Source organism: Lontra canadensis, unplaced genomic scaffold (genome assembly GCF_010015895.1).
Source record: "Lontra canadensis isolate GAN:19392208 unplaced genomic scaffold, GSC_riverotter_1.0 scaffold75, whole genome shotgun sequence".
NCBI lineage: Eukaryota > Metazoa > Chordata > Mammalia > Carnivora > Mustelidae > Lontra > Lontra canadensis.
This window is the reverse complement of record NW_022631069.1, coordinates 6318554-6342358: the sequence shown is the minus strand read 5'-3', so window position 1 is coordinate 6342358 and position 23805 is coordinate 6318554. Positions and strand designations below refer to the sequence as shown.

Sequence of the window (23805 nt, the reverse complement as noted above, 5' to 3'; positions counted from 1 at the left end):
CTTCATACAGATTCCCCAGAGAGAACTGCTAGTGAATATTAATTTGCATATACTCAGAAAGTATGGATTCGTAATGATGGGTTCTTTTGACTAAGGATTTGTATGTTGAAATTTGAGTGTCTGGATTTATTCATATGATTGAGATTTCAGTTACAGACTTTTCCCCACCTGAGCTCTATGTGTAAGATATATCGATCCATTTTTGTGTTTCATGAATAAACTTAATAAATCACTTAGAAGTCAGGGAATAATCTTAACACTTAAAGCAAAGGCTGGCTGGGTAAGAATGCTAAATTATGAAGAATCTTTTTCCCTTCCTTGTTTAGCAACAACTGCATTAACCCCAAGTAAATGTTTTTCATACCCTTGAAATGTCAAGTTTCTGTGAAACTCTGCCTAAATAAAAGGCTGACTTTTATATACAACTTGATAATATAGATATGCTCAGAAGTGTTTTTGTGAGTTAACGTTTCTGTTGGCCTTCTAGTAATTCCACAGTCATCTGCCTACTCAGGATATTTGTACTTTTTGTTTTTTTAAACAAATTCCGTGGAATCCTATCAAAGAGGGAACCATAATATTCTGTCCCCTTACAGAAGGTCTTTGGTTTCTTGAGGCAAGGAAGTCCATGATGACTACACAATCCATTGTATTTTACTATTAATTATTAATCTGAAAGAAGGCCAACCCTGTATAAGTTGTTAATCTTTTATAATTGACATTTCACTGCTGTTTGTAATATTTTGTCCTCAACCTTGAAGATGTGTGATGACTTCTTTGAATGACTTGCACGTTTGAAGTAAAATATCACCATTCATGAAATTGTCCCTTACCCTGTTCTTGGCAACTGTGCATTTCATCACTGCATCCAGAATCCCAGCACGGGGTGGTAATTGAGAGTGAGTGCAGTTCCAGCCCAGGTAATCCTAGGTACCATTCTTTTAAATCTAGTTTTTTGCTTTAACTAGCCTCCCAGTCTTAAGATCTTGTAGGCCTTTGAAACAGGAAACGAGGTGTTTTAACTTCATTTCCACCTTAAGAAGCCCCTTTACGCTGTAACTTGTGATCTATGACTTTTATTATGGCTTTGTCTTTAATTATATCTGATTTAATGGCTATTATTTTAATTGGATTAAAATCCAGTCGGAATTCTTAGCATTATATGGTTACCTCTGTGAGCTATACCATATTTTACAGGAAAGTTTCAAATTAAAACACAAAATCTGGGTTAGAAAAAAAAATGTTGACTCATGCCATCTTCTTGATAATGCCTCTGCATTATCCTTTATCCAGATTAAGTATATTCATGAAAATATGTTGGATAGAGGATTTTTAGATATTGGAGCCAGTACTGTATTATTTTAAATACCACTGAAACTTTTAAGTACCTATGTAACAACCCATCAAAGCTTTTGTATAATATTTATTACAAAGCATTTGGAACACACCTTAACCTAATTTTTAAAATAGTTAATAAACTCATTATTGGGTATGTTTTTGTTCAATAAGAAATGAGACTATATGGTATTCTTTTAATTTAAATTCAGTTTAGTTAATATATACTGCATTATTAGTTTCAAGGGTAGAATTTAGGGATTCATCAGTTGCATGTAACATCTAGTGCTCATTCCATCACGTGCTCTCATTAACACCCATCACCCAGTTACCCCATCCCTCCACCCACCTCCCCTCCAGCAACCCTGTCTGTTTCCTACAGTTAAAAGTCTCTTGTAGTTTGTCTCCCTCTCTGTTTTCATCTTATTTTATTTTTCCCTCCCTTTCCCTGTGTTCATCTATTTTTTCTTAAACTCCACATATAAGTGAAATTATGTGGCACTTGTCTTTCTCTGACTGATTTAATTCACTTAGCATAATAACCTCTAGGTCCATCCATGTCATTGCAAATGGCAAGATTCCATTCTTTTTGATGGCTGAGTAATATTCGTGTGTGTGTGTGTGTGTGTGTGTGTCTACACACTACATCTTCTTTTCCATTCCTCTGTTGATGGATATCTGGGCTCTTTCCATGGCTTGGCTGTTTTGGACATTGCTGCTAGAAACATTGGGGTACAGGTGCCCCTTCAAGTTACTATGTTTGTATCCTTTGGATAAAAATATCTATTAGTCAGTTGCTAGGTTGTAGGGTAGTTCTATTTTTAATTTTTTGATGAGCCTCCATACTGTTTTCCGGAAAGGCTGTACCAGCTTGCATTCCCAACAACAGAGTAAGAGGATTCCCCTCTCTCCACATCCTCGCCAACATCTGTTGTTTATTGAGTTGTTAATTTCAGCCATTCTGACTGGTGTGAGGTGGTATCTCATTGTGGTTTTGATTTGTATTTCCCAGATGCCTAGTGATGTTGAGCATTTTTTCATGCGTCTATTGGCCATTTGTATGTCTTCTTGGAGAAATGTCTGTTCATGTCTTCTGCCCATTTTTTTGACTTGATTATTCTTTTTTGTTGAGTTTGATAAATTTTTTTTTAAATATTTATTTATTTGACAGACAGAGGTCACAAGTAGGCAGAGAGGCAAGCAGAGAGAGAGGAGGAAGCAGGCTTCCCGCTAAGCAGAGAGCCCAATGTGGGGCTCGATCCTAGGACTCTGAGATCATGACCTGAGCCAAAGGCAGAGCCTTTAACCCACTGAGCCACACAGGTGCCCCAAGTTTGATAAATTCTTTATAGATTTTAGATACTAGCCCTTTATCCGATAAGCCATTTGTGAATATCTTCTCCCATTCCATAGGTTGCTTTTGGTTTTGTTGAATGTTTCCTTTGCTGTGCAAAAGCTTTTTATCCTGATGGAAGTCCCAAGAGTTCATTTTTGCTTTTGTTTCCATTGCCTTTGGAGACGTGTCTAGCAAGAAGTTGTGACTGAGGTCAAACAGATTGTGGCTGTGTCTCCTACAGGATTTTGATGGATTTCCTGTCTCACACTTAGGTCTTTCATCCATTTTGAGTTTATTTTTGTGTGTGGTATAAGAATGTGGTACAGTTTCATTCTTTTGCATGTGGCTGTCCACAATTTTCCCAACACCGTTTGTTGAAGAGACTGTCTTTTTTCCATTGGACATTCTTTCTTTGTTAGAGATTAGTTGACCATGAGTTGAGGGTCTATTTCTTTGTTCTTGGACTATACAGTATTGATTATGAATTATGTTTTTCTTCCACCCAGCAGTTACCAAGTGCTGTGATAAAAATAAGAAATGGCATAATATGATTCGATCTAAATGGAACTTGAGTTGGTAGAGCCCCTGAATGCCTGGCAGAAACCAGTTCTGTGACCAGGGATTCTTCTGTGTTATCCCTGTAAATATCTTTCGGGCTTTCTTCTTTGATCACAGAGGGGACACCCTTCCTCAGGATCTATTTTTGGCAAGGCAAACCGGGGACTTTTTGGTTTGTTTTTATTAGTTTAGGATCCGAATGTTATCTCTAAACTTTAGCAGCACCCTGGTTTCCTGCTTGAATTAACATCCTCTCATTTGGTTATGCTGGTTTATACCTGTGAGAGAAGACCAAAAAGGGGGGGACTAGAAATGCTACATCATGGAATAATAGTTAAAAGAATGAATTGATCTGTAGTAACCTTTTGGCTTATCTATGCTTGTCATAATTAAGCTGTTCCAGATAAATCAAAGAGTGTATTTTAATTGCCTAGTCGTTTCTTACCCAGTATAGTAATCCATTATGTTGTAGCATTGTCCTTTTGTAACCATGTGAAGTCTTATCTAGTGAACAGTGTTTGGATGGCTTTGGTCTTCATTTAAGTTCAACATTTACTATAAATTCACTGCTATCAGATTTCTGTAATCCTCTATTTTTCTGCTTAACATGTTTTTGAGATCTGCAGTAGTTCTCTTTTTATCTCCCATCCCCCCCCCCCCAAAAAAAACCCTCTTTCATCCTCTTATTGAGTCACCTTGTATCTAGGAGTCAAGTGAGTGGCCAGCAAATGCCTGTGCAGTCAGAGATAGGCAGAAGGATCCAAAGTAGGGTCCATTTGGCCTTTTGGAAGACGGCCATTGTGGGAGGAAGCATGGCTAGTGGGTGGCTAGTGAATGGGTTTGAGTCAGAGAATGCCAGAGCTAGAGCATGTGGAAGTTTGGATTTTATCCCGAGTGCAAAAAGAAGTCATTGGCGAGGGGGCACTAAACAGAGTGGTGATCATCTGGTTTATGTTCAAAATCTCACCTGGCTTCTGTGTAAGTGGTGGGAGCAGAAGGAGGCAAGAATGAATACAGGGAGACTGATTAGAAGGCTGTTGCAGAATTCGAGATGGGAAATGGAGAGAAGTGGACATGGGGCATGTTTTGGAGGTAGAACTGACAAAAGTTGTTACTAGATTGGATCTGAGGGATAGAAGTGAAAAGGAGAAATCAGAAACTTCTGATGACTTACAGCCCTTGGGTCTGTTCTGCTCGGTTGATGGTGCTATTATTTGCTAAGACACGGAAAAGTAGAGCAGAGGAAAAATTGGTGGAGAATGGAATTAAGAGTTCTGTTTTGGCTGTCTGAAATTTGAGGTGCTTATTTGACTTTCAAATATATCTGCAGTGTATATGAATGAGTTCGATGGCTTTGGAGCCTGGTGGACATAGGTCAGGGATGGAGACATGATAAGAATGTAGAAGTTATCAGTATATAGATGGCATTTAAAGCCATAAATGGAAATTATCTTGGGTATTTGTCATATTCTCTGATCTATACCTTGTCCCTCCCCTACTGTTGTTAAATTATGCCCACATTATGTAGTATAGGTACATATTATTAATTACAGTACTCTAATCATTTGTTTTTAGTAAAACAGTGCTGTTTTTAGCAAAATACTCTGATTTCTTCTTGTCTATAGCTAAATGGTTTAAGGGTATTCAATCACTAACATCGATAATTAACTGGAGATCTAACAGTTATGTGTTGTCTTCTGTGGTTTTTCTCGTAGGCAAAGTCATTAATAAAGATTTGCGACATTACCTGAGTCTTCAGTTTCAGAAAGGATCAATTGACCACAAATTGCAGCAAGTGATCAGAGATAATCTCTACCTGAGAACAATTCCATGTAAGTATGAGACTGAATAAAAGAAAGGAGGGCAACGTATCCTTATTTAACTAATCAAACATGTGGAAGTAATTCAATGGAGTATCTCATACCAAATTGGGAAGACTGAGTTGGGGCACTAGAATGAAACAAAAATTGGGTAAGGAGAAAGTTTTCCAAGGACATGCAGGGCTTTTGTTTTTAAAGTAGAAAAACTGGAAGATTCTGTGTTGTAACTTTAAAAACAGTCATTAGACTTTAAGAATTTAAGACTATCTATGTATATTCTGCTAACTAAATTTTCTTCTGTAATTCCGTTCCAAATGTTTATTCAATAAGAAAAAATAATAAACTTTTTCACTCTCAGTGCCTCATACACAGAGAACAAACATTTTTGTATTAATTACTAGGACATTGCTAATTTTAAGATCTGCCCCTTCCCCAAAGGAAAAAAAGGAGGAAACACAGTACCTTCTCTGTAGTAATCCGTGTTGAATCCTTATCTAGATGTTTGTATATCTTTTCCTGTCTCAGTAGTTTTCATAAGGCCTTGTTGTTGTTGTGGTTGTAAGGATGCTGTGCGTGCGTGCGCACGTGTGTGTGTGTGTGTGTGTGTGTGTGTTAATACGTAACAAGAAACCATGTATGCTTACATTTTGGCTTTAGTTAGCGCAAGTCTGGGGAATAATAAAAAGCAGTAACAAATAAAAGGTTATAAAAGGATGGTCTGGTTTGTTTTCCTTTTCAATATATTTGGAACTTTGTATAGATAGTAGTTTTTATAATGGCTCTGAAATTCTTAATTTTTTGTTATTTACTCTTACACAGTGTCTGTTCTATCACTAAGCCTGCCTAATTCCGTTCCTTAAATACCAATCCTTCTGTACTGCCTTAGACCCTCACCCTTTCTTGCTTGAACTTATTATTATTATTTTTTTTAACAGATAACAATATGTAGGGGCAAAGAGTGAGGTGAAAAATCTTGATCCTTGGATAAGTTACTTGACCTTCCTGAACCCCACACTCCCCATACATAAAATGTGAATAACAAGAGACACCTCTCACATAGTTCTAAGAATTGAAATGAGAACATGAGTGCAAACCACGTGTCCTGGAGTAGGCCCTCAGTGTCTCCTCTTCCCCATTCTGGCTGCTTCCCCACCTCCCATTTCCCCTCGCTCTGGTCTTTTAGTGCACGTCTGACTCTTGTCCATCTCCAGATTATCTTTGAGAGTGTCTCACTGAGTGTAAGTCCAGACTCTTTAACATGCTATAAATTATTTGGTTTTTGTTTTTAAATCTGACTCCTTATGTATGATTTCCTCCTGTAAATCTACCTGGTTGGATTTCAGAATTGCAACTCCTGTCTTACTTTCTTTGCATTTGCCTGGTGTATCTTTGTCTGTTGTTTTAGTCTTTCATCTTTCTGAAGGTCTTTGTTTGCAAATAGTGTTGGATGTTTTAGCCAATCTGGAACTTTCTTTATATTTATTGATGTGATCTATGTCTTTAGTCTCCTGTTCTGTCATGGTTTTCTATTTTACCTATACACACATCTTTTGTATAAAAAGCCTTCACCACGTACATAGTCCATTTTATTTCCTCTCTCTCCTTTTGGAAAGGTTTATATCTTTATTTTAATGGGTACCTTTATACTTTTATATAATACTCTGTTCTTCTTCCCTTCCTTTTTTTGTTTTTGTCCCAACTGTGAACAATATTAAATTATCTAGTTATTGCTTCTTACTCCTTCCTTCTCTCTCCCATCATCTGACTTGAAATAATTTTTTTACCTCAAAGATAATCAGCAAGCTTATTCCATTTCACATATGCTTTCCTCATTTTCACTTTTTTTGATACTTGACCTGTGTCTATATTAACAGAACAAACAGCCATTACGTATCGCACTCTCCCCTTTATTATCATCATTTATTCTTTATTCTGTGGGTAAATACACATCGAATATAACTACCAATCCTTATGTTGTTGTTTCTTCAATAACTGTGGTTTTCTAAAGCTTCTTCTCTTCTAGATTTCCCAGGAAAGAGTCAGAGGATTATCACAGTTGGTCTAAGGCCTTTATGCTTGCAAGTTTGTTTGGATGTCTATGAAATCCTTGCCTTATATTTTCTTTCCTTGATTATCTTAATTCTATTAGTTGATTATCTGATTGTCTTCTGGCATAAAGCGTTGCTCTTTAAAGGTCTAAAAACAATCTGATTTTCATTACCTTGTAAGTAACTTGGTATTTTGCCTGCGTGAGGTGTCTCAGGGTAGCGTTTTTAGTTTCATAGCTCTAGAGCTCCCTTTTCCCTTGTTAAAACAACTTAATAAAAACATGTACTTTCAGCTGTACTCTGCACTTTTACTTGGGTCTTCTTTTAAATTTACTTGTGATGTCCTAGTTTTGCAGTTTCTCCTCAGTGTGAGGTTTTGTCCTAGAAAGGAGTTACAGTTTATTTGGTTGTCATTCATAGGGTCCAAACAGCTGCAGCCTTTTCAGATCCTAAGAGGACCTATTCACCAAGACACTGAAGTGTCCACAACTCCTCCAAGACTGCAGTGGTATATCAGTAACAGCATACCAAATGGTCTGTAATTACCATTCTTTACTAAAAGATACCAAATCTTCTTGGAGAAAATTCTGATTCCAGGTCTGGCGCAAGGAAAGAACAAGATGAGCTTGGAACATCTAATTATCCCAGAAAGTATGTAAATGCCTAAAAGACTATGGGGACATATCAGAAGCACGTTTTTTTTTTTTAAGCCATCTAGAAGGGTGCCCACTGACAAGATCTGAAGCAATTTGAGCAACAAAATTAATAAGAGAAAGAAAGACTTCTACTGTTACTACTCTGTTGAAGGGACAAGACTATGATCTCTAATAGAAGTAGAAAGGAGACTGCACACAAAGGAGTCCTATGGTTTCATCAGACTTCTGCCTGGAGCCACATTCTGGGCCATGTTATAAGAAGGGAAAGCCCAGGGAGAATACAGAGGATTCTGAGTTGAGGATGCAGAAGTCTGCATTCAAGAAGTCTGAGGTGCCTGAGATTTGCAGGACAGAGCTATGAAGAAAGGAGAGGAGAGAGCTATGAAGAAAAGGAGCTCGAATAATAAGCATAAGTACCCCCTTGACTCTGTTGCTGAATACTAAGCTGAGAATGTATGGGATGAGACCCCCACATGGCATGCACAGATTGTCTGGGAGCCATAAGTTAGCAGTTTTCAGAGTTTATGCAGTGCTGGGAGAATCTGGGTTCTAGTCCACCTGAGTGGAGAGACCTCAATGACCCTCGAAGTCGTGGCTTACTAGTAGGGCTAAAATAGGTATAAGCTCCTTGGGTCCCATTTTAACAAAGCTTAATTAAGCAAGCCCCAAAAGGATAAAGTAAATATGCATATAACTTAATTGTCAGCAAAAAGAAAGGAAGGAAGGGAGGGAGAAAAGGGGAAAACCAACAGCCTTTAAAGGAAGACAACAAAATCTCAACACGGAATAACATAGTATTTACAATGCCCAGTGTCTAATAAAAATTATTAGATATACAAAAAAGAAGAAAATATGGCCCATAATCAAAAGAAAAGTCAGCTGATTAAAAAAAAAATAGATGACATATAAACAGGTATGACCAAGGTAAGCATTTTAGAATTATTATAAATATGCTCAAGGATTTAAAGAAAAATATGAATAAAGTAAAAGAGAAAATGGAATTTTTTTTTAAAAAGAATTAAATGGAACTTCAAAAATTCATGGATGGGCTTAACAGCAGATTAGAAACTGCAGAAGAAAAGATTGGTGGACTTGAAGAAGCACCAATATAAATGAATCAGAATGAAACAGAGAGGAAATAGACTGAAAACATAGCTTTTTGTTTTTTAAAGTCACCAGAGAAAGAAAGAAAGAAAGAAAGACATTTCTGCTTCTGCCATGAAAGACTAACTGGTACTGGATTTACCTTCTTACTGTAAACAGCTAGAAATTGGGCTATTTTCAGAAATTGCGTCATAGGCGGAGCAGGACTGTGATTGGTTCATACTGAGCTATGCATGCTGTCAAACCAAAGAGGGGAGATACGGAAAAAAACAAATGAGGAACTATAGGCTGAAATTTTTCCAAATTTGATGAAAACTATAAATCCACAGAGCTGTGGATCTCAACAAACCCCAAGAAGAAACATTAAAAAAAAAAATCAATATATTATAATCTAATTGCTGAAAACCAGTGATAGAGAAAATGTGAAAGGCAGACAGAAAAAAGACACATTAAATACAAGGGAAGAAAGAATGACTGTAGACTTGTCAGCAGAAACCAGTACAAGCCAAAAGTCAACGAAATGTCATCTTCAACATGCTGAAAGGAAAAACTGCCAACCTAGATTTCTACATGCAACAAAAATATCCTTAAGAGAAATAATTTTTCAGGCCAAAGGAAAAAAAAATGGTAAAGGAATTTTTCACCAACAGACTTGCACTAAAAGAAATACTAAAGGAAATTTTCAGGTGGAATGAAAATGATACCAGAGTGAAGAACTGAACAACCTCGTAACTGGAGTTTAAGATTTCAACACCTCCTTTAGGGTAGGTAAACAAAAGATCAGTAAGGTTATAACAGGGCTAACACTTTGAACCAACTTGACCTAATGGCTATGTATTAGAACATGCCTCCCAACAACAAAATATTCATTTTTTTCTAGGGTACAGGAACATTTACAAATGAAGACCATATTCTAGGCCATAATACAAGATTCAATAAATTTAAAAGAATTTAAATCATATAAAATGTATTCTGTGATCATAATGGAATTGCAAGAAATCACTTAACAGAAAATTATTTTGAAAATCTGAATATTTGGAAATTAAATAGCACACTTCTAAATAACCTGTGAGTTAAAGCCACAGGGAAAATACAAAATATTACACATATCAATCAGCATGTCAGAACATAACAAACCCAACATACCAATTTGTGGAATGTTGCTACAATGGTGTTTAGAGGGAAATTTATAGTGTTAAATACTTAGAAAATAATAAAGATCTCAATCAGTGATCTAAACTTCTAGCGAAAGAAGAGCAAAGTAAACCCAAATTAAGTAGAAGAAAGGAAATAAAGATAAAAAAAGTCAATAAACTAGAAAACAGAGACTAGAGAAATCAATGAAACCCAAAGTTGATTTTTTTCTGATCAGTAAAACTGGTAAACTTCTAGCCATAGAAGGTAAAGAGAGAAAACATTGTTTAACACTATTAGGAATGAGAGAGATGGCATCATTAAAAATTCTACAGATGTTAAGTGGACAGTCAGGAATATTCTAAACAACCTGACAACAGTAAACTGAACTCAGATGAAATGGAAAAATTCCTTGGAGGAAAAAAACTACCAATATTCACTCAAGAAGAAATAGATGAGAGATGCCTGGCTCAGTCAGTTAAGCATCTGCCTTCAGCTCAGGCCATGATCCCAGGGTCCTGGGATCGAGCCCTGAGTCAGACACCCTGCTTGGTGGGGAGTCTGCATATCTCTCCCCCTCTGTCCCTCCCCATTTGTTCTCTGTCACTCTTTCTTAAATAAATAAAATCCTTAAAAATAAAGAAGAAATAGATAAGCTTAATAGTAGTTCTCAATCTGTTAAAGGAATTGAATTTGTAGTTTGTAATTTTCCCATTAAGAAAGCATCAGGCCCAAGATGGTACAGGTGAATTGTTCTGAATAGTTGAAGAAGAAATCATCAATTCTACACAGACTTTTTAAGAAAATAGAGGAGGAGGGAACTTCCCAACTCATTCTGTGATCTGATCATTATCCTGATTCTAAAACCAGACAAGGACATTAAAAAAAAATAATATTAGACCACAATTTTTCATGGACACAGAACTCAAAACTCCTTAAATATTTTAGCATATAATATATATATAGCAATATGTAAACAGGATAATAGATTATGACCAAGAGGTTGTGACAGGAAAGCAAGGTTGGGATAACATTTGAAATTTATATAGTAATGGACTGGAAAAGAAAAACAAAACACATGATCTCCTCAAATAGATGCAGAAAAAAAAAAAAAAAACCACTTGACAAAATTCAACTCCCATTCATGGTAGAATCACTCAGAAAACTAGTCTGCCATTTATTATTTAGTGCCTCTTGACTTCAAATTACTCTTTTTTGCCTGGGTATGATATTGCAACTTTCCTCCTTTGCCAACTGGTAGGTACAACGTCAAATTATCTTGGGGCTGGCAGGAAGGATACTGGAGAAAGAAGAGTCATCTTTTCCTACTTCCAATGTGTCTTTTCTTTTTGCTCCTGCCTGCAAAAAGACAGTAAGTTTCAGCAGTGCTCCAGCAGTGAGTTTCCCACCTCACAGGCGGCTGCCTGAATTCCTCCAGTGCACCTGCTGACTTCCTTGCAGTTTCTTAATGAGTTTGATGGGCACCCCACATGGCTCCCCAGATTTCAACAATATTCCCTACAAGTGGTTTCCTACTGGATTTCTGGCAAGTCCAGCCAGTGTCCCAGATGGTTTTCTAAGAAGTTCAAAACCACTCCCACCACAGACAGCTTGCTGGTGAATTTCATCAGTACTCCAGCAGATTGTTCCTTGTCTGCCAGCCTTGACCCATCAACTATGAACCAGATCCGTCCCCAGGCTCCGACCTCACCTTCTCAGAGAAGCCTGAATCCCAGAGTTGGGGGAACATTCCTCTCTTCCAAGTTTGTTCCTTATTTGAGTGTTCTCCCTCAGCTCTAGGGTGCTATTCTTTAAAGTTCTTTTTTATTTCCTCTTAGTTAATTCCTTGTAAATAGTTAATCATTTTTTGTATTAAGCTCTCCTTGTTCAAGTTACCATGTTTCTCTCACCTGTTTGGGTGCTGGTCAATACAGAATTGGTACTGGTAGTAGTCCTGGGAGACAAACCCTCCAAGAAGGAATTTTAGATTCGGTCGTGTTCTTCGGTTTGAGCCCAATGCCATGTTCCTTCCACTGGAAATAGGGTGCTCGTAATTCATGACAAGAAGTGGCATCACAATTTAATGACAGTATAAACTGTGGTTGATTGAGGTGAAGTACTAGCTGAATCAAGTACCTTGGGAACCCAAATGGCAGCCCTCGACCTTTATGGCAGAGGAATGATGGCTATAAACACCATGGTGCAGAATGGCTTCTCCTGAGTGTACCAAGCACTTTAAAAATATCCTGGTTTATTATTATTATAAATCAATAAAACAAGGCTGTAAGTCTCAACACTTATATCTGTTACAGACATTTGCTGAAAGGAAACATTAAAAGGAAACATTAATACAAAAAAAAGTTAAGTTTGAAAGATAAATCCACACATATATCCTATTTGAAATTTTCACTCCTAAAATGAACTTGTAAAATACAAGAAGTATCACTTGTATTATTTGATAGTTTTGACTTTGGTAACAAGTATTCCAGACATTTTTTTTTTTAAATTTCGTATTACATTCATGCTCCTGAAATTATTGTGTGTCCAAAAGCATCTTCAGATTGGGCATTAGTCAGGTCATTTGAATAAACTTGCTTTCTTTTTTAATGGTGAAAATATGTTGTCTCCTTGTCCCAATTTTGGTTTTGCCATTGAGATCTATATGGCTTTTACTTCAGATTTTACACCAGTTACTGATTTCAGGTTGCAGTGTTCCACGACAACATTCACTTCTCTACATTTCTTCTATTAAAGGATTTACAAAGCACTGAAACTCATAGCACATATTCAAACAGCAGAAAATGCCAAAGGACATCGTTGGGTAGTATTCAAATAACATTCAGATCTGCCTTCAAGGTTAATATCATTACATAGAATCACACATCAGAACTGCCAATTTAAAGACTTAGTCTTCAAAACCAGTGATTTTTGGAGAATACTACTGATAGGATTTATATGAAGTATAAATGCATCTAACCATGCTAATAGTGTATTTGCAAGAAAGACTCACTGTTAGCAGACAGGGCCTTGACCTCACACTTGTAGCTCAGGGACAGCTGCAAGTGGATTGTGACTGCTGCTCTCCCATGTGCTTCTGTCCTGATGCCTGGAAATGTCGCCTTGACCGTTCGGTTTCATTTGTCAGTATTTTCTGCTCTTTGCTTTCAGTTGGTATCTTTAGATTCCTTCAAATCAGTAACATCTCTATGTCAGATAATCAAGCTTTAATTCTCATAGGAGAATTATAATACTTTTCCCCCTCATTTTCTCTATCAACTGATTTTTCTGAGGACTTAGAAAAAGGAAATTGGCTGAGAGACTTCAAGGAGGAATCCCTACATGGAAACAGTAATGTAAATCGACTACAGCTCTCATCTAGGAGTTGGTGAGAATGTGAAATGTATTTACTTTGGGACATTTTCTTTTAAACATACACTTACTGTATGACCCAGCATTTCCACTCCTAGGTCTTAACATAAATTTAAATATGTGTCTGCCCAAGGACTTGTAAGTTTATAGCTGCCTTATTTATAGTGTCCCAAATCTGGAACCATCCCCAATGTCCGTCGATGGTGAATGCGTAATCAAATTTTGGTATATCTGTACAACAGAATACCACTTAGCAGTAAAAGGATGTTGAACCACAGCATGGATAGATCTCAGAAGCATCACGCTAAGTGAAAGAGGCCAGGTACAAACCACTACTGGAATCAGAACTACTGGAATCCGTATATGATTCTATGTATATGAGATTCTGTTAAACACAAAACTACAGTGACAGCTGATTAGCCACTGCCACAGGGACATAAGAAAACCTTTAGGAGCGATGAATCCCAAGATTTACAGAATTGTACTGCTGGAATTAGTGAATTTGATTGTAGGTCAGTTATATCCAAATAGATCGACCAACTAGATTCCCACAATTGTTTTCTTTTATATCATTAATAATTAGAAAATGAAAGTTTACAGAAAAATATTTACAATAGCATACAGGCATTTGAAATACCTAGAAATTAATCTCTAAAGAAGTGTAAAGACTTTCGCAAGATAAAATTAAGGGGTCATAAAGAAGATCTGAGTATACTGACCGATTTTTTGTTCCTGGATTAAAGATTCAATATGGTGAAGACAGGAGTTCTCCTCAAATTGATTAATAGATTCATTCTAATCCCATAAAAATTCCAGCATGTTTAGCCTCTTTCTCTGATTCCAGATTTTATATGGAAGAGCTAAAAATAGAAAAAACAAAATAGGTGGACTTGTTCTACTCTATACCAAGATTTATCATGGCAATATAATAATTATAGCACCATTGGTAATGGTGCAGGAATGGTCAGTGGATAAACGGGATGGAGGAGAAAGCCCAGTAACACCCAGTTTTATGTAGACATTTCTATATGAGATTTCTATGATAGAAGTGACATGCCTGATGAGAAGGGGAAATAATTGATTTTTCAGTAAGTGTGTTGAGTAGCCGTCTGGAAAAAAAAGAAGTTGTACTACTATCCCCTATCAGGCTGAAAAAGATCTGTTTTAGTGCACTAAAGTACTAGGTGTGAAAGGCAAATTTGTGATGCTTTTAACAAAGAATATGGAATATCTCCATCCTTAGGAAGGATTTCTTCAATAAGACACAGAAGCATTAGCTATAAAGGGAAGGATTCATAAAGTTAAGTACAATAAAATGAAAAACTACTATAATTAAAAGACCGTTAAAAAAGATGAGAAAAAATCAGAGTGGGAGAAGATACTGTCTGTTGTGCTACATTTGTTTCTGTAACACCAGTAAGTTCATATATGATTGGTAAGTAGGTGGGGTAATGATGTCAATTTAATGGAGGTAATATTGGTTCTTACTCCATTTTCCCCAGCAAGCTAATGTTTTGTGTTACTAAGTAGCAGCAAGTAAACAGAATATACAGAGTTGAATGTTGCATGCACCTTGCATGTGCCCAGTCACCTCAATTTGGCCTCTGTTCTCAATTTAGACATGTGCTTTATCTTAAAAATCATTTATTGCACTTTCTACCTTTTCTTCATTATTCAGTAGCTCCAACCCCCCTTATAACACTTTCTGTCAAGCTATCTTTTATTTTTTTAAAATTGTTATTTAAAGACAAAGTATTTTATTTGCTCTGGTATTTTTATTAGGAATTTAAAATATCTTTTTTAAACTGTCCTAGTATTTTTAACTGGGGTTGTTAGTGATTTTGCTAGGCTCTGGTTAAAAAGTTGGAACAGGTTTTGACAAGTCAAACCTAAAGTATTTTCTCTGTAAGCTCTGCTTTTTGGGGAACACAGTTTTACAGAAAGTACTGTTTCTAGAAAGTACTTTTTTAAATTTTTTATATTTTTTATTAACATATAATGTATTAGCCCAAGGGGTACAGGTCTGTTTATCGCCGGGTTTACACTTCATAGCGCTCATCATATCACATACCTACCCCAGTTTCCATAACCCCACTACCCTCTTCCTATAGAAAGTATTTTATTTATTTTATTTGTATTTATTTTTTAAGATTTTATTTATTTATTTGACAGAGATCACAAGTAGGCAGACAGGCGGGGGGCAGGGGAGCAGGCTCCCTGCTGAGCAGAGACCCCCCCGAAGTGGGATTCGATCCCAGGACCCTGGGATCATGACCCAAGCCGAAGTCAGAGGCTTTAACCCACTGAGCCACCCAGGCGCCCCAGAAAGTATTTTTTTAAAAAGATTTATTTATTAGTTGTAGAGAGCCAGCACAAGTGGGAGGGGCAGCGGGAAAGGAAGAGAGAATCTTAATCAGCGAGCACTGATTAAACTTAAACACAGAGCACAGAGCCTGCCTCAGGGCTGGAGACCATGATCTAGGCCGAAACCAAGAGTTGGATGCCCAACCGACTGTGCCACCCAGGCTCCCCCTTATTTCACATTTTTGTAGAAACTCCCCCTTTGCAACATATATCTGACAAAGGACTGAAGTGCTTTATCAATACTAAGCCACAGTTATTTCACACTTTAACTTACTGTCTGCAATTGGATTGTATCTTACAGTAGATGGAATCTTTTTATTTTAATTGCCAGGGTTTTTTTTTCTTTTTTTAGTGATAAAATAGTGGTGCGTTTTGGAAGCTGTTAATTACTTAGATGTGATAAATTACTATAGTAAAGAACTACAAATCAAGTTTTAGAAGACAGGCACCCCAACAGAGAAGTGGCAAAAGCCTTGAACAGTCACTTCACAACAGAAGAAATCTCTATGGCTAGTAAATACGTGAAAAAGAACGTGCAATTCCATAAATCAGCTGCACGTTAAATACACAGTGAGATGCCTTCACATGGTGGTGGAAGTTTAAAAACCTGACTACAAGTGTTAATGTGGACATAAAAGGATGCATATGGCATGATTCCGTTCATATGAAGTTACAAAAGGCAAAACTAAGCTGTAGAATGCATTATGTAATTGGTAAAACAAACAAAAAACATTTTAAAGAAGAATGGAAATCAGCATCACAAATATCAAGATTGGAGGAAGGAGAGATTTATGATTGCAGGTGTACAAGGGGGCTTTTGGTCTCCTGGTGATACTCTGCTTCTTCACTTGGGTGGGTTTGCTTTACCTTTACTTGTTAAACTTTACATATATGTCTTACGCACCTGTCTGTATATTTCAGGATAAAACACAAAAAGGGGAATGATCAGTTACATCAAATGTTGCTGCTAGGTTAGGTATTATGAGGACTGAGACTTGAGTATTGGGCTAAGCAAAGTGGAGACCTCTGATGAACACAGCACATTGTCTCAGTGGAGTGGTGGGACAGTGATCTGATTGGATTGGGCTCGAGAAACAGAGAAAAGAGGAGTTGGAGGCCATGAGTAAACAGAACTTGGAGGAATTTTTATGTAAAAAGAAATACAGTAGGGACTGGAGGTGATATAGAAAGCTTTACATTAAATATGTAGAGTATCAGGAGAATATCAAGATAAATTTTCTGGAACGCTGAAGGCAATAGGGTAGGGTAAATGTAAGGCAAGAACTTCTTAGATGTATGGGATTACCCATTTTTGGAGAGAGGATGTGAAAATTTGTAAAACCTATATTGGTAGAGAATTAACATTTAAGCCCTTTATAAGTCTTGGAAATATATGTATGTGTGTCACACATAACATTTCATATCTGCTAATGGAAAGAATCATGAACATCATCTTGCTTAACACCACTTTGCAGAAAGAGAATGAGGCTCAGAGGGATTAAGTGCTTGCTTAAAATTGTACCATTACTAACAATCCCCGACTAAAACAGAGTAGCTTGCCCCTCGGATCAGTGCCCTTTTTATAGTATTATCTATAATACAGTTTGTTCTTAAATCGGGTTTTTCAGGTTTTATATAATCAGGATATTTCATAGTGGAGTTTATTTGGATAATATTTCTATTAGCCTTTGTTGCATAACAAATCACCCCAGAACTTAATGGCTTAAAATAAGCATCACGTATTATTTCTCATGAGTCTGTGAGTTAGATGAGCTCAACTGGGATCACTCATGTGGCCGCAGTCACTGGCACCTTCACTGGAGTTAGAGGGGCTAAGATGGCCTCACTCACATGTCTAGAACCTTGGTGCTGTTTGTTGGCTGGGGCTCTCTCAGTGTAACCTGGACTTCCATATTTGGTGGTGGAACCATTCCAAGAAAGCAAAGATGGAAGTCTAGACTCCTGAACCCGTACATCATCACATCCTCTGCATTAAATTTTTCAAAGCAAATCATAAATCCAGTCCAGATTTCAGATGAAGCAGCAAGCTGCCCCATCTCTTGATAAGAGGAGGTACAAAATATTGTGGCCAAGTTTTCCTATCATAGATAATTATAAATTTTAGTCATTAAATTTATTTTCCAATGTTAATTTTTAGTTAATATGAAGCTAAAAGCTATTGATTTGGGGAATCTAACAATGTAGTTTAGCCAATGCATGAGAAAACAAATTTGACAATGACAAAAATATCTTAACAAAAGGAAGTTCTGTTTCGAGCTTTTTTATCCTTTGTGATATAAAACAGATAAAAGAAATGCTCATTTTTTAATAAAAAGTTGGGTGAGAACAAGGGGAAAAACTTACTGAATATAATCTCTGTTGCTTATAGTATTGACTAAATCATTTTCAAAGATTGTTACTGTTAATGTTTTATTGTCTTTGTGGATTTTTTTCATGTTACAGAATATAATAGAATGTAATACAACTAAAAAGCAATTAATAATTTTCCATTAATTATAACATAGTGTATTAATACACATATATATAATATATAATATTATTTGAGATACTGTGCCAATTATATTTGTGTAAAGTTTCATGTAATTTACTTGACAACTGTCTATATTGAGTACCTACTGTGATTTCACTGTGTTAAGACTTGGGACTGTTATTCTGAACCATGTAGACATGATTCCTTCATGTTCCATCCCAGGAAGGAATCAGGGAAGGTTCTCTAAAGAAACTTCTTAAGCCAGGGTGTAAAGGATGAGTAGATAGGTTTAGCTGAGGTAAGAGTGAGAAAGGGAAGAGGAAGTCTTCCAGGGAAAGGGATGACTTGGAGAAAGTCCTTGTGGAGGTAAGCAAGTTGAAGAAACATTAAAAGAACTAAAAAAAAGTCCCCCCAAACAAACGAAAAACCAATTATGGCTAAAGCCTAGAATGTGAAAGGGGTGAGGCAAAAAAGAACCTGAAGAGGATTTTCATACTGAAGATCATGGGAAACCTTTGATAGAGATTTTTTGTTCAGATCATTGTTTTGGAGAAGTCACTGGCTGCAGTTCGGGTAAGGGACATAGCCGGGGAAGAGTAAGTGTTGACCGTATGAGACCAACATTACAGACCATACATAGTGATATGAATTAGGTGAGTGTGAGAATGAAGAAAAGTGTATAAATCCTAGACATATTGAGGAGATTGAATCAACCCGATTTACTGACCAGATGTGGAATGGAGAGAGGAACCCAAGATGGCGGACTCTCTGCCCTCTGGCATGGAGTGCCATTAATGACTAGGGAGCATAAATGGAGGAACAGTTTTGAGAAGGCATTCTTGTGCAGGATTTGCTACAATATCCCAAATCTCTTTTGAGGCTAAATCCTTGGGTCTCTTCTTTGTATTCTCTACTATTTGAAATAATGTTTTCAGTATCAGTTCACAAAAATGTTCATTCATATTCAGGAAAACTCAGTCACATGTAGCAATGCTGCCATAACCTGAGTTTATACTTCTGATCTGAAAGATTTTACTTTAGTGTGAATTCCTTGATAGGAATTTGCTATTCTGTTGCCATAGTGTATTTCATTAAATAATGTACTTCTTAAATTTTTGAAATTACTTAAAGAGAATAATGGCTGAGAAACAATATGTGAGTACCTATCTTAAGCCTTAAGCCTTTTATTCATTAAACTAAAATCTCATAATTAATATTTGTCCAAATTTTAAAACTTAAGTATGTTAAAAGAACTTTTAAAAATTGTTTGTTTTGATTTATACCAGAAAAAAATGCATAAGGTAGCTTGATAAAAACACAATCTGTATACACCTGAAACTAATATTGTATGTCAACTATACTTAAATTTAAAAAAAAAGAATAACCATGTCCCACAAAATATGAAGTCTTATCATTTGTGGATTTCTCTTCAGACGTTAAGTGGTGATAATTGAAGTGATAGAAAGTTAGCTTCCTTTGACAGTAGAAATCTGTTAGTCTTTGTAGTTTGAATTTCATAGCTATCTGTAGATTATATTAAAGTATATTTAGTCATCCTACATTATTGTCCTACTTTCACCTAAAAACATTGCCTAAAATTTTCTGATCCTCATTCTAGAAGGTACCATATACTCAGTAGTGTGTTTTCTCCCATGTGTTCTCTATAGACTGTATTTTCTATTCTCAATATTTTGTAAGTTTAAAGCAATCTGTTTTTTTTCTTTTTTTTTTCCCTTAGGCACTACAAGGGCCCCCAGGGATGGGGAAGTACCAGGGGTGGACTATAATTTCATTTCTGTTGAACAGTTCAAAGCACTGGAAGAGAGTGGAGCATTATTAGAAAGTGGAACATATGATGGTATGTCCCCAAATACTAACAACAGCAGCAACCCAGGAAACTATCTAAATGGCTGGAATTACTTCAAAGGGAATTTGATTAGTAAAGTACCATTTTTTTTAAGTTGTTTTCTCTTCGTCTTTGGGAACGTTTTCTTTTGGTGAGCCATATGTAATTTACAACCTAAAATGGGATTAAATAGTAAGCAGAAGCATTCCATCGTATTATAAAGCTGATTGTGAAGAATATACTGAAAGCCTTCAAACCAGACAGTTTGCATATTTTGTAGTAATTCATATTCATCATATGAACTCAACAAGTGTTTGTTGTTTGCTTTCTATTTGTGGTTAGGATTCCAAATGCTGTGCACTTTAAATAATCTATAGTGTGGCTCTCTTGGAGAAAAGAGAATATAGATTGGGGGGAAAACAACAAAAATGGAATAATTGGTTTTCTTTTCATATTTCTTCTCTACTCATTTCTGGGAAGTCGAGACTCACTCAGTTTCAATTTTTAAATGATGCTGTGTTCCATCCTTTGTTCTCCCTTCCCTGGTACGCTTGTCCACTCCCAATAGCATGCTGTACTTCTCCGTCATTGCTTTCTCGTGCAGTGGTAGTGGCCTTTTTCACAAGCCTGGTGGGAAAGCCATATCACATCTTTCTTAGTAGTATCTTAATGCCTAGAGATGGTTCAGTAGTGTTCAATAAACACTAACCTTGAATTCCACATATCCAAGTCTGCACTGGTGTTCTAGCCAAAAGAATAATTCTTTGTAATTTCTCTTTAGCTGCACCCTGGGCTCAAAATGGTGGAGTCATCATTTACTCCTTCCCTCTCCTTGGAGTTCCCATCTGTCTGTCACCAAATCTGGTCATTTCTTTCTCTGTAACAGCTTTCATGATGCCTTTCTTTTCACTCACACCTCCTCACAGGCTCCAGACAAGCTCATGTCTGGGCTACTGCGGCCGTGCCTTCCCTCTGTCCAACCCACCTGCCCATTGCTGTCATGCTTGTCTACCCCTAGTGCTGCCCTGCTTGTGTCTGTCCTCTTCAGAGTCTCCCGAGATCTCCTTTTTGCCTGCTCATTTATGCTGTGGTTTGTCTGCATTCTCACAAAATGTGTCTTGTGTGCATGCATGTATTATTTGCATCAGGACTGTGCTCTCGATCTCATCCAGTTTTTAACTGTTCTCCGTTATTTCAGAGTTTCTTAGATTCATTCATGTCACTGCTCTATATTTACATGTAATCATTGCCTTTTAATCACTGTACAGTGCTCTGCTGCCTTCTACTGAACCCCTCTTCTAGTAACTGACTTCCAGATTGCTTCAAGTCCCCCCGCACCACCACAGATAGAGCCGCAGCATCCTCTTCCTCTAGACCTGTGTGAGGATGTCCCCTACCCAGGGGCAGAATTGTCAGGTTATAAGGTCTGCGAGTACTTAGTTTGATGAAAGAGCCCTGGCAGCTCCGCCGCTGCATTCCCGCGAGCCGTGCTCGGGGGCTGGGTTCCTGTAGCACTAGAGGAAGGATTCCATGTCCTCACCGGCCTGCTCTATCATTTGACCAATCTGATGCTTGTAGAGTGGGAGCTCCTTTTAATTCTAGCTTCTCTGGTAGTCAGAGAGTTGGAGTACCTTTTTATATGCTTGTTGGTGTTTTAGACTTCTGCAAGTTTTTTCATTTGTGTCGTATATTTTTTTAGAAGTGTCAATCCACATTCCAATTTATGGACATTCCTCAGATAGTTAGGTATTTATTTAGATGTTAATTCCTTATTAGACACAGATATTTTCTCCCGTTTTGTCACTTCATATGCTTGTCTGTGTGTCTCTTTGTTAAGCAGAAATCCTTAATTTTTGTATGTCAGATTTATCACTGTTTTTCTTAGGGTTTGTGCTTTTAAAGTTTTCTTGAAGAAGTCCTGCTTTGTCCCTAGATCACAAATGCATTCTCCTTCATTTTTCTCTGTTAAGTATAAAAATATGGGAGATGACAAAGTGGCATATTACATATTATTAATTGCTATGTGCTAAATTTAAAGGAAATGCAAATTGAGGTAGACCATTTCACACCCATAAGATTGACAGAAATTTTAAAGTCTGATAATTGTGGGAAGAAGAAACTCCCATATGCTGGTGGCAGGAGTATAAAATGATACAATCCCTTTGGGGTGCATCTTGGCAATAGCTAGTAAATTTGAAGATGCACTTTTACCCAGAAGTTCCCTTTCTGGAAGCCTGCTCTAGAGAAATCCTTATCTATATGCCTACATAGTCACATATCAGAACAGTCATTATAGCATTATTTGAAATAGGGAGAGAACGGAAACAGCTCTGTTTTAGTAGGGGAATTCATAATATTTACTTTAACTTGTTCATGAAAATGGACTATTATACAGCAATTAAATAAACTTGAATCTACATATATGAACAGGAACAAGTCTTAGAAATATACTTGTATAAAAGGAAAGTTACCAAAGAATATAGTACAGCATACTGTTTATAAAAAAAAATATGAAATGTTAGAAAAACCTTTATGAACCTTTAATGAAAACAGTGGTATTTACATATTATGTATGCATATACATTCATCCTAATTGTACACAATGTGCAGGGAAATGATACATACCAACTTTAGGACAACTCAGGGAGAGCATGGGAAGGACTGACAGGAAGTTAGGACCTTAATTGTACATGTGACCATGTAAGTATGTCCTTAAACAGGGAGAAAATGGAGACCTGAGAGGAGTCTAGCAAAAGTTAAATAAATAAATAAATAAGTTTCTAATATAATTATCTGTGATTTTGTATGTATTTAAAATATTTGATAGTTGGTAGTTCTATTTGAAAAATGAAAAAAACCGGGGCGCTTGGGTGGCTCAGTGGGTTAAAGCCTCTGCCTTCGGCTCAGGTCATGATCCCAGGGTCCTGGGATCGAGCCCCGCATCGGGCTCTCTGCTCAGCAAGGAGCCTGCTTCTCCCTCTCCCTCTGCCTGCCTCTCTGTCTACTTGTGATCTGTCTGTCAAATAAATAAATACAATCTTTAAAAAAAAAAAAAATGAAAAAAACCTTCAGAAAAGAAAAAAGAGGCGGGAAAAAAAACCCCTCCAAAACAGTTTCAAAAAGATGAAAACCTTTTTCTGTCATTAACTATAGTCAAGATTCACAGACCATGTCATTTATGCCTTGCTGTGTCTCAAATCTTGATATTTACCAACAACTCAAGAAAAATAGTCCCAATTTCCTTATAAGCAATGCTAGTTTTTTTAAGTCCAATAATTATGTTTAAATAAGGAAGTGCCAGAATTTATTATGAAGTCCTAAAATCTTAATGATCATGGGTGGCAATCAAAATATCCTGAATTTGTCTGATTTCACCCTAGAAAACAGGTAAAATTCCTAGAGTGAGGTAATAATTACTAAGACTACACAGTAAAACATGTGTCTAATGTTGCTACTAAAACTATTATCCTTAGGGAAGGGGGATTTTTTATTTTTGTCATAGAATGTCCAGATTCCTGGGTAGCGTGATCGTTGGACACAATGCAGGAAAAATTGAGATCCTGGAGCATCCTGTTCCACAACCAGACCTCTCTTTGGAATGTTTCTGGGTCCTCCATCCCAGAGAAGTATGAGCTGGCCTCTTTACCAGGTCCTGTTTTACTCTGGGCTAGAAAGTTTGCAGAGACCCTCTGAGTCTGTTTTAATACAAATCTTTGTATCCATCTGCGTGACGGGTAACTCCAT

The 23805-nt window shown here is 36.9% G+C and overlaps 1 protein-coding gene across 3 annotated transcripts in view; it reads left to right on the top strand.

Moving 5' to 3' along the window:
* Nucleotides 1-23805, top strand: part of MAGI3 (membrane associated guanylate kinase, WW and PDZ domain containing 3) — a 229229-nt gene that overhangs the window by 137405 nt on the left and 68019 nt on the right. For all 3 annotated transcript variants that reach the window (XM_032881404.1, XM_032881406.1, XM_032881405.1), the window contains exons 2-3: nucleotides 4945-5061; nucleotides 19954-20073. In XM_032881404.1, the coding sequence (XP_032737295.1) occupies nucleotides 4945-5061; nucleotides 19954-20073 (237 nt within the window). The remainder of the gene's footprint in view (nucleotides 1-4944; nucleotides 5062-19953; nucleotides 20074-23805) is intronic.